The sequence below is a fragment of the Aythya ferina genome, assembly GCF_964211825.1.
Source record: "Aythya ferina genome assembly, chromosome: 11".
Lineage (NCBI taxonomy): Eukaryota > Metazoa > Chordata > Aves > Anseriformes > Anatidae > Aythya > Aythya ferina.
Genome location: NC_140307.1, coordinates 11,756,314 through 11,771,019, shown reverse-complemented (window position 1 = coordinate 11,771,019; position 14,706 = coordinate 11,756,314). Strand labels below are relative to the sequence as shown.

General features: G+C 46.9%; 1 protein-coding gene across 3 annotated transcripts in view; it reads right to left on the bottom strand.

Moving 5' to 3' along the window:
* The window catches only part of ARIH1 (ariadne RBR E3 ubiquitin protein ligase 1), a 55,029-nt gene that overhangs the window by 39,649 nt on the left and 674 nt on the right, over window positions 1-14,706 (bottom strand). Inside the window, exons 1-2 of one of the 3 annotated variants that reach the window (XM_084532517.1) lie at window positions 4,386-4,505; window positions 3,412-3,551 (exon numbers count right to left, since the gene is read on the bottom strand). The exons of 1 other annotated variant lie outside the window; for it this stretch is intronic. In XM_084532517.1, the coding sequence (XP_084388643.1) occupies window positions 3,412-3,468 (57 nt within the window). In that variant the 5' untranslated portion in view covers window positions 3,469-3,551; window positions 4,386-4,505. Of the gene's footprint in view, window positions 1-3,411; window positions 3,552-4,376; window positions 4,506-14,706 lie in introns of those variants that run through there. One more of the 3 variants, XM_084532518.1, reaches the window with a different exon arrangement.

Here is a 14,706-nt window from a genome sequence, read left to right as displayed (position 1 = left end):
TTGAAAATTAAGTTTTCCAGAATTATTGAATTAGTAACATTACACGTTGGCACCAAATGGCAGCTTGATACGAAGATCTCAGCTTGTAGTAACCTCTTTATCTGCACTTTACTGATTGTTTCTAGCTGATGAACATACACTCTTTTAGCAGAGGGAGATAATAAAAAGCAACTTTGGAGAAAACTTTATTACTCCACTTAATTGGTTCAAGAGACAAAACCGAAGCAGTCAGCTGCTTCGCATTTTCTCTGAGCCTTTTGGAAAGTTTTCAGGTTAATCATTAAGAGCCCCAACAAAGATCCATTGTCTAACAAAGCTTTTAAATCCGAAAAGAAATCCTCAAGCAACAACTCCGGGATGAATTAGCAGATTTGGAAATGCAAGAACTGCATTCACACTGCAATACTTCCAAATAAAAGCAGAGCAGATGGGTTTGCCGTGCTGCGGTGTTCTGGGCAGTTCTGGCTATCTGATGGCTGCAGAAGCTCCACCACCAACTCGACGCAGATTTAAAACCACATGGGATACGAGCAGGGAGGCTGTTTTTAAGTGCTTCATCTGCATTTGCTTCTCTACCAGGTTTGATAATGGGATACGGGAAGATGTCAGCCCCTACTGCACACATTTCATATGAAGAACACTTTGGCTTCTACTACCTTTCACTCCAGCTTCTGGGTGTAAAGGGGACCCTTCCCAAAGGCAGCATCACACCCAGTGTTTTGCTCCTCCTGGGGTCTCCCATCACCAGAAATCCCAACGTGGGAGCAAAGCTCAGCAGATCTGTGCAAGCAATGAGCCACGTCTACGGTTTCCGGAGCTGCCGCCGAGCGGCTGTAGCTGACATAGTGAGAGAGAAGCGGAGTGGGAGCACACGGGTGCCGAGCGTGTTTCCGAATGGGTTTGTTCAACCCATTGCCTCCCACTCGCCAATTTGCAAAGACTTGCCTTAAAAGAGTAGGAGAAGGTGATGGCATCATTTCCATATAATTCGTTCAGTTTACTATTTTGGTGGCTCCCTGAAGTCTCCCATTGCCGCGGAAGAAAACAGCACACGGCGCAGCAGCTGAGCTGTGGAAGGGGTGATTTTAAGCACCCCATACGTGCCCCAAAAATAGTTCTGGCATTCCTGAATGCAAAGGGCCCACAGGTTCATCCAGGCAGAGGTCAGGTCTTCGGTAACCACCACTTCCCCATCAGGCCAAAGCTTGAGCCAACATCTCATGCCTCCCAGCACTGCTGCTGTTAGGGTGAGAAGCCACTGAAACAAACAGATGGGTATTCGGAAAGAGCACTCAGAGCCCTCTGGTTCCCAAATCAACAAGGTGCCGTCACTTTCCCTGCTCATCCACCGTGTATCACTACCACAAGCACTATCCACAATGTGTATTTTGGCCCCATCCCCTCCTGCTGTTACACAGAACTGCTCTTCCAGACCTCCAGGCTCAGCTTTTCCCCTTCTGTCCCCTCTGAACCTGCACTACAAAGCTTCTCACCCCACTCCACTTTGTTTTGACCCACCAGTTGCTGCACCGTTCATGTAAATGTACTGCAAACAGATCCAATTGTGCCAAATACAGAGGAAAAGTGTTGGTTTTCTCGAGACCACAAGCACCTCAATAGCAGAAAGCAGCAGCAATCGATACTTTTAGTCCCACAGAAGAGATGCAAGGTTACGGGTTCAATTCTTGTCTCAAACCAATAAGACAATTCAGTAGCACAGAGCTTGAAGGAAAGCGAACAATATTGATTCAAGAGGAACACAAAAGCTGATTTTGCCACGGAAAGGAATGACCCCAAATGACAGCGGTGGAATTCAGCGAGGGGGCAATGGGTACCATAACCCCTCAGCTCTGCAACAGGACTGCAAAGAGCAGCATTTTTAGAAAACACTTACACTCTGAGAATGGAAAAAGCCCTCCTGAACCCTTTCCAGTGCCTGTGCACAGACAGTACCTTTGACTGGAAGAACAAACAGGACAGTGACCGGGCAGAGCAGTAAAATGGGCTCGTCAGAACCTGCTCTGAAGCAGCTGCATCCCACTGCTACCAGAAGCAGCTCTGAAAGTATTTATTTTGGCAGCAACACAAGCTCGTGCAACCGCTGACCTCTCCGTGGTGGGAGCACAACTGCCTGCACAGCTACAAGTGAAGCAGACGAAGGCACTGACCCGGGGAAGGGGTTTCCTGGTTTATTTTAACCCAGACCACTTCTGGGACCAAGATCCCGGTGAGGCCAGACAGCCGAGTTGGCACAACTTGGACAGGAGGGTCTTGTTCCCAATAAGTTTTTCTGTTTGGGAGATCACTGCCCAGAGCCACGTGCCAGACATGTCCAAGTTGGGTTCTCCTGCCAGATCGTCTGGTCCTGAAGGCTTGAAAGCTCACCAAGGTATGATTTGATGCACATTACTGGAGCAACCCAAAGCAGCACATTGGGGTTTGGGGGGAAATGCTGTCTTCTCTGGGTGCCCACTTCAACATCGGAACAAATTGCTGCTGGGAAAGCCCCGATCTGCCCATGTCACCCCCAGAGCCTGGTCTGTGTGCAGGGAGAAGGTGGTAAAGGAATACAGCTGAAAAGGGAATGTTGCCGTACAAATGCTTTTTCCTTTAAATCATTTTACAGAAGTGTGAGCTATCACAAAAAAAGCTGTCCCTGCTTCTTTTTCCTCCCTCAGACGCGTATCAGAACATTAATTTTGCTCTTTCCCCACAGTCAGCACTGTGCATTGCCAGATTCTGGTCCAGAGCCAGACTCACCCACAGGACTTTACCCGTTCCATGGGCTCAGTACCTCTTGGTAGGAACCTGGCACTGTTCCTCCCCATCAGGTAGCAAAGGCGCTGCTCTGCCAGCTCCACAAGGCCCAGCAGCTCACGGAGTGTAAGGAGCAGGCTGCCTCGACCCTGCTCAGCAATAGCTGCGCCTTCTCCGTGGGTTTTGCATGCCCTTGGGTAACACAACTTCATTTTTGCTGCTTAAGCACCTGGTTAAACCACTGCAGCACCCAACAGGCAGTTCTGCTGCCTCAGAAGGATGCTGCCAACAGATCTGTGAAGAAGGCAGAAACTGGACTTCACCCCAGGAGGAAATCAGTCCAGCACCATACAACCATGCACAATGGTTATGAAACCCTTTTTTTTTTTTAATGTCAGTTTTAAAAAACAAAAACATTCCACGTGTTCTTCTCAAAGAAACCAACCCATCACTTCATTCCCAAAGATCTGCTACTCTGCGTTAAAAATCTGTATGCTAGAACAGAACTGACTGAAAAACGCCTATCCCACAAGGTACCTGCACCAAAGTCCTTCCTGGAAGAGTATCCTGCAGTATTTCTGTGATGTCAAAAGACTGGATTTTTCTGGGAGAAAAAAAAAAATACATTGAAGAAGTAACAATACCGTGACATACTTCAAGTGTGTAGCAGAAGTCAGGCAGAGCAGATGAGGACATTTTCCTGACACCCATGGCAGCGACGCACACCAGGAAGGGCAAATTCCTGACAACTTGTGCTTGCTTTCCCGTAGACAATTTCTACAGCAGATCTGCCTCTAGGCTCAAACATGTGCCAAGAAAACAATAACAACTAATTGATTTTCTGGATTAAGCGTTGCAAGTTCTCTGGAAAGGTCTCTGGTATCTCTAACTGCCCTTTTTCTGGTCTCAACAGTTCTTCCAGATGATGATTATGAAAGAGTGAGCTGCTTTCAGACAGCGTGCAAGCAGAGGATCAGAACCAAGGAATATTCAACTCAAATACATCTCAAACTGTCAGGGAATCTGTCTTCCACCTGCTTTTACCAGGAACCAATGGAGAATATCTGTACCACCACGGCATGCTCACACAGACAGATGAGAGCTTTATCACAGGAGAAAGATAATCCAACCAAATGGTGCTTGCCTTGAGCCCACTGCCTTCATGTTGACTCCTCTAAAATCAATCATTTCCACAGATATCCTGAGCACACTTTTACCCCAAAGGATGCTGCTGGCACAAACATGGCTCTTCTGTCCCAGCAGCTGTTGCAGTGCTTGGTTACACGGCGCTTTGCTCTTCTGAGAAGAAGTTTGAACAAAAGGACAGGCTAACTCCCCTAGCAAAAGGCAGAGCTCCTGGGCTCAGAGGTGCTTGCAGGGGAAATGCTCGTTGCTCCAACATCTTGAGGTACCACACCTGTGCAGCCTGTGCCCTGAATCCAGGCTTCCACTTCAGAACATTGCAATTAACATTTTCCAACAGAGAAAGTACACAGCGAGTAGAAAACGGTTGGGCAAAATAACTTCTTCAATGAGCAGCATTTGAGTAGCACTCAAAAATCAATCATTTAAAAATCTACCATGAAAGCTAAACAAATCCCACCCCAACACAAAACCACCTCTCACACCTCTCACTGCAGCGGCCAGGTTATCTCAAATAAGTTTTGAGACAGGGTCACAGGTGGTAGGCAGCCGCTCAGCCTGTCAGATGATGTGACTGATGACACACACAGACTCGGCAGAAGAATGTTTAGCCAGTGGCACTTCACAAGCAAATTTTTAGGGAGAAATCCTTAACGTCCTTCCATCTTATCTTCCTTCCCCAGGTCTGGGTTTGGTGAGCATCCAAAAGCTCCATATCTCTCCCCTCCAGCCCTTATTGCTTCCGATGGCGTCCCCTGCTCAAGGCAGGGCACACTTTTAGTCAGTGGGCAGAGAGAAACCTTCGCCGCTCACCAGAACAGCGACACGCACTGTAATTCTCAAGCAGAAACACTGCTTGGGCTGACTTCATTTCCTCGTGTTGCTGCTGCTGCTGCCACCTTCTCATTTCCAGCCTTCACCGTGCGTTACCTCCGCAGCAGCCAGCAGAAAGATGGACAGCCTCACCCAGCTGGGACACGAAACAGGAAGAACGTAACCCTCTGAAGTCGCTGCTGGCCAGGTGTGGTTTCACACACACGCAATGTCACCTTGAGGAGCAAGTCTCCCCTAGCAGAGCCTACAACCCTCAAGTCACACAAAAACACAAAATCAAAGTTGGGGACCTTCGTGCTTTTCAACCTGACAGGCCCAGGAAGTCATCGCCGGTGCATCTTGGGGACGTAATCTTTGGCAACGTTCTCACCCTGGCCAAAGCCCCGGAGCAGATGTGGTTACGGCATCTATCACTTCCCCCCACAGAAAAGCAGCTCTACCTGCAGAAGCGCTATTTTCTGGCAGAAGTTGCATCTGCACCAGGAAAACCTGCCAGCATCCTTTCCCCAACAAGCCTCTTCTAGCTCAGACCACTTCTTACTGATGACTTTGCAGTTCACTTACCACACTCTGCTCATTTAGTTGTACTCAGTTTTATAGCCAGCAAAACGGAGCCCCAGCAACATCCCATTTTACGAGCCAAAACTTCCACTGGAGAGGTGATTTTGCCTGTTTACACCTCAAAACTTTCCTGCACAGAAGCCACCAGTGAAGAAAGGATATTCTGGAGGCACAAAGAGTTTGGCGATTCCTCTGTTCATGCTCATTCATGCCTCTGAATAAGGCACAGTCACACCTGTAACTGCAGCCACCAGCTGCTGCACATTTCCAAGCGCCCCCCCTCCAGTTAGTTCCCTTCTCAGCCACCCCAAAAAGCAACGTGGGTCCCTGCACCACAATCTCTTCCTAGAAGCATCCTCTGTTAGTACCATGACTGCAAGCCCGCTGAAGGGTCCCTAAGGAACACAGCAAAACCTGGCAGCAACAGCACCGAGCCCTGCACGCTCCCATAAGCTACCTACAAAGCACCCACGAGAACTCCTCCAAGCCACGCTGCTGTTAAAAAACAGCACTTGGTGCGTCTCAAAACTGTCCTTATCATTCACATCCAGAGCACACAGCATCCCAGCCAAAAAAGTCAACACCAGAGATAGAAGGCTCGATCCCAAGTAGCGACCCCCAAATAGGATTATTAACACGAGAAGGCAGATGAGATTCAGAAATTAAGGCAGCAGGCCAAGAAGCATGTATTTGTTACTAATTTCTCAAAATTTATACCAGTTTCTATACAGTTTTCAAACCCATTTGCAATACACAGCACAGATTTCCCATCTGGAAGTAAATTATCTCATTGCTTAAATGCAATAGTTTAAGACCTTATCAAGTTATACTTAATCTTAACTGTCATAGCTAACTAAACTCGCCTTTACTATCAGCTATCTGTCCAACACAAAAATGCCTTCAGGTGTTCATTTCACCTCTTAGCAATACAAATAAGGAAGCTTCAAACGCATCACTTTATCAAGTAAGATAAAGCTGAGTATGAGAAGGGTTGTTAGAGCACATGCTAATGCATACATAAAATATGTATGAAATTGAAGAATAAACCCAAGTTGCTCAGAGAGCCTTTCAAGTCATCACAGAAGTATTACTAATTACCCAAACAAGGATGTCAGACATGTTTGTTCATCAGATCTTCATAGTAATTAGAAATTGTTACTTAATCTTCTGTATGCACACACCAGGTGGGATTTTACCCTGAAGACTTCCACTTCACACAAAAACAAATTTCACATTAATAGCACCTATTGGGTTCGTTTATTGAGGAATGCAGAACAGGAACCTGCGTTTCTCATTGCAAGGCAGGGACTCATTGCCTGGGCTTACCAGAACTTGTCAGAGCTCCCAGAAGAGAAATGAAATGCTGACTACATGCTGGAGTGTTCTTCCATCGCTTTATTAAGAAGTTGGTGTTCGTTCTAGCTTTGAAATGCATCGATCAGCGAAGTGCTGTCACTCCCTGTTCTGGAGCCTGAACTCGCAATGCCTCGGGAGATTTCTCCCTAGGCCCCTCAAGACACAGATCCGGCACGCACGCTCCCTTCTTGGTCCTCAACTCTTTGTGCTTCAGACCATTCCCTTCCAACTCCCTAATCTGCCGATCCCAGAGCCTGAACTAACTGGATGTCAATTTTTAAGAGTTAACTTCTTCTGTTGTTCCTCCCACAGAGAGAAGCGCAGTGCAGACCGTTTGCTCATGAGAGTTCTCCTATTTTCCCCCAATCCCTCTCCACATTTGTTTGCCAGACAAAGGAATGCTGCTTGCATTTTGTGCTTTGTTACACAAGAACACACGCAATCCAAAGTTATCAGCTGCAGAAGGGATTTGCACTTACCACAGCCATGCTGAGTTCTGTACGTGCCCAGAACAGGCCACAGAAGCTGAGTCTCCAGGTGTTGACACACACACTGAGCGTCTTGGCACTAACACCCAAGGCAGTCAGTTGTATCACCAGCTGACTACTTTCAGGTATAACCATACAAACCTAGTTCTGCATTTTTAGCACGCGTTCTGCACTTCAAGATGACTTGAGCTGTGCCCAAGCAGAATCCCTCAGCAAGGGCTCCTACTCTACCCTGCTGACCTGCTGGAAAACAGAGTTCAGGGCTTGCATCCTTCACCTGGCGAAGCAACAAGCAAAACATTCTATCAAGCACCGGGGATTTTTCTCAAAATGGTATGAAGGCAATAAGCGAACGATCAAGCTTTGAATTCCTAGTGTTGGAGACTACCTCCCTCCAGCTCCCAAATTCTTCAAATTACAAAGCAATCAAAGCTGGGTCTTCTGTAAATTGCCATGCACCCTCTCTCCACAAGAAAAGGCACGTTCATGATGTCCCAGAACGTGGAGGAAACCTCAAACCCTCAAAAAATTGAGCAAGTCATACAAAAAAAAATAATTTTTTCTCCTTTATATTTTAGCCTTTATGTTTCGGCCACAATCACTTTCACTGCACACTTGGTTTTGAAGCAAGACAGCCAAGACAGGTTCCTCGCACCACCTCTCTGTGTTTTCCCATCTCTGGGAATCGGAAGCTCCACATCATGCTCTAGGATGTAGCAGCTTTAAATGAGGAAGGTAGAAACCCCAGAATGTTTTTGAAAAGGCTGAAAGGAAGGAACTGAACATGCTAGCATGAGCACGAGGGCACCATCAGCGGTTCAAAAAAAGGCCACAAAGCAGAGCTTTGGGTAGGCACGCAGGCTACCACCCCAGTTCTCCTAGCTCGTGGCCACAAACCACCCGCTCACAGGGCTCTCCTTTGTTCCCACCAGCTCTCCAACACTGCCTAAAAGACCTGGCAACACCAGGGGTGCTGACAAAAGGGACCCTGATGCCACCACACTTGCACGAGGCAAGCCAGCGTGCTCAGAGGCAGGTGCCTAAGCTACAAGAAGCATTTTTTTCTCCTGAAAAAAAAAAAAAAAAGTCTCTAAATGGCTCACTAGCTTCCTCCTTGTCCCAAACGACTTACATGCTGTTAAAAATACCTGCCTAAGACTTGGAATTTGAAATTATTCCGGGCATTTGCAGATCTCAGCCTCTGCAAACAGAGGAAAGGCTTGGTGCAGCTAGCTGTGTGAACCTCTGTACTCGCACAGCACTCTTACTACCCTGAATACCAAAACCAATTACTCAGCGTTACTATGCCATGTAAACAAGGGACCTCTTTTGAAAGAGTGTCTGTAGTCATAAGGACATTTCAAATTCTAAAAGGCTCTGATTTGTGAAGCACAAACACTGCTGAACTAAGTTACAGATGAAACTCGGCTTCTTAGGAAGCCTTCAATAGCAGTTCTCAATGCATTCATTTAAGCCAGTATTTCCATCACAGCTCGAGATCAAAAGCTAAAAAGCAAGCCGAGGAATCAAATATGAGCCAGGCAAAGATGTTCAACTTCCCCAACCAAAAAATACCTGGGATGGTGCAGATTGAAGCATCAGCGGCTTTTTCCATCATCAGATTACAACCCACAGTTCTTCCTCCAGCTCAGAGTTGGTCACTTCACGCCCGAGCCTCCTGCAGTACCCTACATGAGCTCCTGTATCAAACACGCAGGCATCTGTATTCCGGGCTGCGCTCAGATGCACCATTTGGCATCACCAAGTAGCTACGAACCTGCCGTGTGCGTTTTACAATAAACGAGGCTGCAATTTTCCTGCAATTGCAGAAGCCAGAGCAACTTCGTGATGTTGAGCAGCGTTACACACCTATAGACAGAAAAAAGCCTCCCAACCTTCATGGATGCCAAACAACACAGGGAACACAGCTGCAAGCAAGAGAAAACATCACTTCCAATATTTTTAGATCCCTCCAGAGGACTGGAAACACAACCCAGAACAGATAAGGTGCAGACTGAATGACACAGACGGGACTTTCATTATAAGAAGAGCACAGTTCAGAGTTCAGCGAGAGCCATAACAGCAGACCCAAAATTCCTTGTTTACTCTGCCTCACGCATGGAGTAAGGGGGAAGAGAGCTTGTTTTCAAAGAGAAAAAATTCAACAGGTGGCAGGGGGGCTTGGGGAGGTGCTGTACAGGGAGCTACTTCTAATTTATGAGCTTACAGCCTCACTTCAAACAAAAGTTGAAGTCTTCCAGGTCTCAGTTTTCATCACAAGAAGCACACCCTGTCAAACTGCAGTTCTGTGCACCGTGCTCTTAAATCTAATACTGCTTGCCAAACAGCACTAAGCAAGTATGCAAAGTATTTCTGAATAGGCACAGCACTGCCCTACACTTCCATGCCACACCACAGGAACACTGGACGCATCAGAAGGGCGGCTTGATTTCCTATTATGAAGTTTAAATTCCTGCAAGTCAGAAACTAAGGAGTGAGAGCTTGGGATAAGCAGATAGAAAGGAAACCACAGCTCGTGTATGACTGAACAACACAGCTACTGTTTCACACCAAGGAGGGTGAGTGCTGCAGTCTCTATTAGGACTTCTCCGTGGCACAGCAGTTTGGGATTTAGAGCAGAACCACCACTTCTGCTTTGCGTGGCACGTATGGTTCTGCTAACTAGAGCTAAACCCACAGGGAATACCAATGGCTGCACATATCTTTTGTTCCTCCCCCCCCCCAATAAACAAATGTTTAAAAGTAACTAAAACCAGAACAAAGTGTTTTCAGTTTCATTTTGCAAACATCCCCAGGACACAGCACTCCCCATCTGCACCCACAGGCCCCCTGAGAGGCGGCCGCTTTGTTGGGATTCCTGCAAAGTGACGCTGGAGCAACAGAGCCCAGCATCAGTTTTTACTCATGGACAGCCATGAGATTTGTATTTGGCCTAAAAAGAAACAAATCTAAAGCACAAAGCAAGCGGGACAGTTAAGCACGAGCTTTAGCTTAATCTGGAGACTTAAAAGATAGAACAAACCTGGTAACTCTGAAGTTTATAATAGTATTTTTTTGTTAGCTTTATTATATTCAGAATTACATGTCTTAGCAGCCAGGAACAGATAGGATGTCATTTCCAAAAGCCTCACAGTGATGGCTTGTAGCAGATTTCAGGAGCACTTTGTCACAACGAAGTTTGTTCCGTTCCTTGGAAACATTAAGTGCATTCCTCCGATAATGAAACACCTTATAAACGCCGTGTGACAGAACCATGCAGTTTAACAAAGCATTTCCTTCCAGCATCATAACATGCAGGGCCCCAACTGAATTTTATTATCAAATAGCTAACCACACAGTAAGAGAAGTCAGAGCCTTGCAAACTCACCTCGTACAGGCACCGCGAGCAGACCCAAAAGCAAGCAGCATCAGCCTCAAGTGCTTCCTCCCACAGACTCCTACCTAATGCTTGTCAAGCAGCTTCAAGCACTCGGGGTTTTCAAGATGTCATCTCGAACATGAAATCCAGTTCTAAGCACAGCCCTGGATGACAGCAGCGGTGCCTGTTGCTCGCTGGAAAGTCATTCCTATTTTGGACAAAGTATTTTGAACGCATTGCCAAGACCACTGAATTACACCACTACGTGGGAGATTTCCTAAGTTACGACTGGAAATCAGCACTTTCTGTCTGAGCAAGAGAAGCCACTGTGGAGTAACACCGCTCTTCCTAAGCCACACTGGACTGACACTTGCTGTAACAGAGCCTGACTAACTGCAGAGCAGTGTTCTGGGGGATCTGCACTGCCCCGGTCACAAAAAAAGCCACCCCTTGTAGCTTCAGAGCAGCCTGGGGTTTTGGCTTATTGCAACATCAAAGCTGCAGCCGGTCAGGATACTCACTTCTCAACAAGTTATCCAGCCTGGTCCTCTAAACAAGGACCAGTATTCAGTATAACTGTTCTGATGTTGCACGTTACCTGTTCTACCCTGCAGAACCTCATTTCATAGCCTGCAGTAGAGAGGAGAGGTATTTCTGAGCTAGACTAAGTTGCGTGATATGCGGTGCTTCTGTCTCTTCCCAAAGCCAGGAGGGTTACATGAGCTCACAAGGCACGACACCCAGCTGCATCCAGGGTGCTGCTCTGGGTGGGAAAAAAAAAAAAGCAAGGGCTCAGCTCCCTTTTCTGTGCTTTGTTTTTAAATGTCACCAACCATCTCCAAGCTTCACCCTGAGAGTTTTCCAATACTTAACCCTGCTGAAGTCCAAAAAGAACAAATGTTGTCAGGTGACATCACAGTGATGTCAAACACTCCAGAAAAAGCTGACCGAGAGCGGAAAATGAACCCAACTTAGAAATAGCAAAGTTGCACCAAGTTGCAACAAGGCAAAAACACTGAGCCAAGCAAGACTAGAGAGACACCGACCATCACGTGCTCTATTCAGAGTAGAAATAAACATGCTATTCTAAACATTTCCAAGTTTATTTTCAGAAAATCTACAGCAAGGACAGAAATAGCAGTCTGATATTAAAAAAAAAAAAAAAGAAGTAATGATGGTAGAAACTTATTTGGACAGTCCCTCATGCCACAGTACGGAGAAGACGAATACGGGGATGACATCCAACTGTGGGAAAATGCCTTTCAAAGGAGGCAACCTTTTGTTTACCAGAGCCTTCATGTCTAGTTTTTTGCAGTTGTTCAGTCAGTTATTCTGCCAGCAGCTGGAAAAAAAACACCCCAGAAGTCCGCCCATTTACGTTGACAACTAAAACCAAAATAACTTGTGGAATGATTCTCTTCTCCGTGTAATTATAGCAATATAATGGAAGTGATATTTGGATCTGAGGTGGGGTTTGAACGTCTCAGCCAATCAACAGCGCAAGGTTAGAGGTTTATTCATGCCCCTATTTTTGCATTTGGAGGAGAAGGGGAATTCTTGCCATGTGGCACAAGGAGTCAAATCAGATTATCAGCATAAATGCTAAATATTGTGCAAAAATCATCATTAGGCACCTGAAATCCCCCTTATGCTCAGACAAGAGAGAGTGAATGCAAAACACGGTGAGTATCTGACTCACTCTGAAACCTCCCGAGTTCACTGCAAGTTTAGCGGTCTTAGATGGCCAAGTGATAGAAAAAGGTAACAGCTCAGCACTCAGCAGCCATCTTCACGTGCACGTTACCTGCTGCCAGCACAAATCACACGCCTCGTAGCCAGGAAGTTTATCACAAGTTAGCCACTACTTCAGCAAAGCCTTTGTCAGGTCAAATCCCTGTCCTGAGAACTTTGGGCTGTTCTTATACAGCTCGCAGTTGGGAAGGGATTAAATGGATGGGAAAATAGATTTAATTCAACTCCTTCCACTGGTGGTTGTATTAGCTAATAATTGTTCTTCAGGGCCCGTGTTTTGTCAGGGACAAAGGCCCAAGTCCCTGCACATGGAAGCTGTATCTGCAGCTCAGGTACCCCCCTTGCAGATGCTTCATGGCTCACCGATACCCTTTCTTCTCATTGCACCTGCAAAACAATCAACTGAAAAATAAAACCCACGACTGACTTCTGACCAGAAATTGGTACCTCCTCTGATGAGAGGGCACAGGCCCTACAGCTGAAGCTTCTGGACATCAGGGCCCTCTGCGTGGTAACAAATAAGCTCCTGAGGACTGCAACAGGCAACTGCAACCGTTATCATTTGATATCAAACTGCATTTAGATACACAGGGACCAAAGCCATCCAGTTCTAGACTGGAACAAGTGAATCACAGGACTGCAACCAAGGATCCGCAGCAGGATCCTGAGCCAACGTGAGTCCAGAAAAGGTTTACTGAACCAGAAAAGCAGCAGCAGCAATCCTGGTTGGATGCCAAAAGCAAGAAATATACAGAACGGAGCCCTGGAAGCTTTCAGCGCAAGCAAGAGAAGTGAGGATGAGCAAATGCTGAGGCACTGACTGAATTAAGTTCACTTACCTCCGAACAGGCTAGAAATCCAGTAAGGTGCCATTTCAAAGCAATTTGGAGTAACTTAATGTTTTCCTACCCTCTTCTGATGTCTGCTAGCACTTGAGCTGATGTTAGGTCCTAGGCTGACTCATACTCCAAACCAACTGACGTTCTGCACCCTGCTAAACCAGGAATAACCACCACAAACCTAACACCAAGACCTAAAGCAGCAGCCACGGAGCTCCTGCAGGCTGGCTGTGCTCTGCAGAGCCCCACGGAGCCAGCTCAGGGAAGGGCCAGGCCCCCCACCACCACCCTGGGTGCAAGAACAGGAGAAGGGGCTCCACCTCTCTCAACTTCTGGCTAGTTGTTCTGCTATGCTGAGGCCAAGTGCTCAAGTTATACAGCTTGAGAGCAGTGTAAAAACGAAGAAAAGCCATGGACCAGAAAAGAGGACCTCATTTAAATCAGCTCTTTAAAAACATGCAGGTGAATTCCTCAAGCCAGGGACACACAGGAGCAGGATGCTCACTATTCCTCATCAACAGAAACATTTCCACCACTTTGCTTACTCAAAGCTGGGACAAATGGTTGAGTCTGTCCAATATCACGAGTCCGGGTGGTGATTCTCACAGCCTTAGTCATTAAACACACCCCCACCATTTTAATCACTACTTCAAAGAGTTAAAAACTTCACCGAGTGTTTGCATGTTTACTTCCCATTTGCACATCTTCATTTCCCTCCATTAGGATCAATAACTGGGAGCAAGGAAATATCCATACGTAACCAGGAGATCTTCTTCAGCTCTCATAATCAGCTGATCAAGCCAGACTGCTTTATAAGCCTTACATGCGCGGTACTGTTATTAAAGTTATAAACTTTAATTTGACTGAAGAGCTGCCATTTACTCATTTCCTAGGTGAACACTCGGGCAGTTGTTTGCATCAAGCTCCCCATAAACTACGGTGGATTTACAGCGCGTGCAGCCACATTTTAAAGCTGCTCGTGGAGTCCCTGTAAAGCACAGGACAGCTGGGCAAAAACATTCACTGAGGCATCTGGCATTTAACGCTGGAAGCACACGCAACTAGGAAGCAACTGATTTGGGGGAACGGTGTCCTTTGTTGTGTAGTATCAATAAATTCAGTCTCCTCACACCACTTAGGAAATGCAATACCTTCACACCGCTGTTCACGCTCTCGGGTGAGGAGAAGCGTTTGCTGTTTGCTGGCTGTAACTCTGAATACCACCAAGCAAACCGAAACAAAAGAAAACCCACGCACTCCGGTCACCTGCAGGAAAAGCGGACGGCACCAGAAACTTAGGGCAAGCCGGAGGAAAACCCAGCTGTAAATATTTAGGAAGGGATGCTAGATAGCCTCGGCGGCTTGAATTTCTTCCAGCAGCACAAGAGCCGGGAGATTAGATACGCTGGTCGGAAGGCAGTGGGTGTGCTTTGGAGCCCTGCTTCGTTTTTAAAACGCCACAATTAAAGGGAGGGGGGATGGGGGGGGGCACAGCCAGCCCGTTCCAGAGCGCCCAACCGCTGCCCTGCCTCCGGTAACCGGGCGGCTGGAGGGGGGGGGGGGGGGGGGGGTGGAAAAGAGGCAAAACGGCGATATT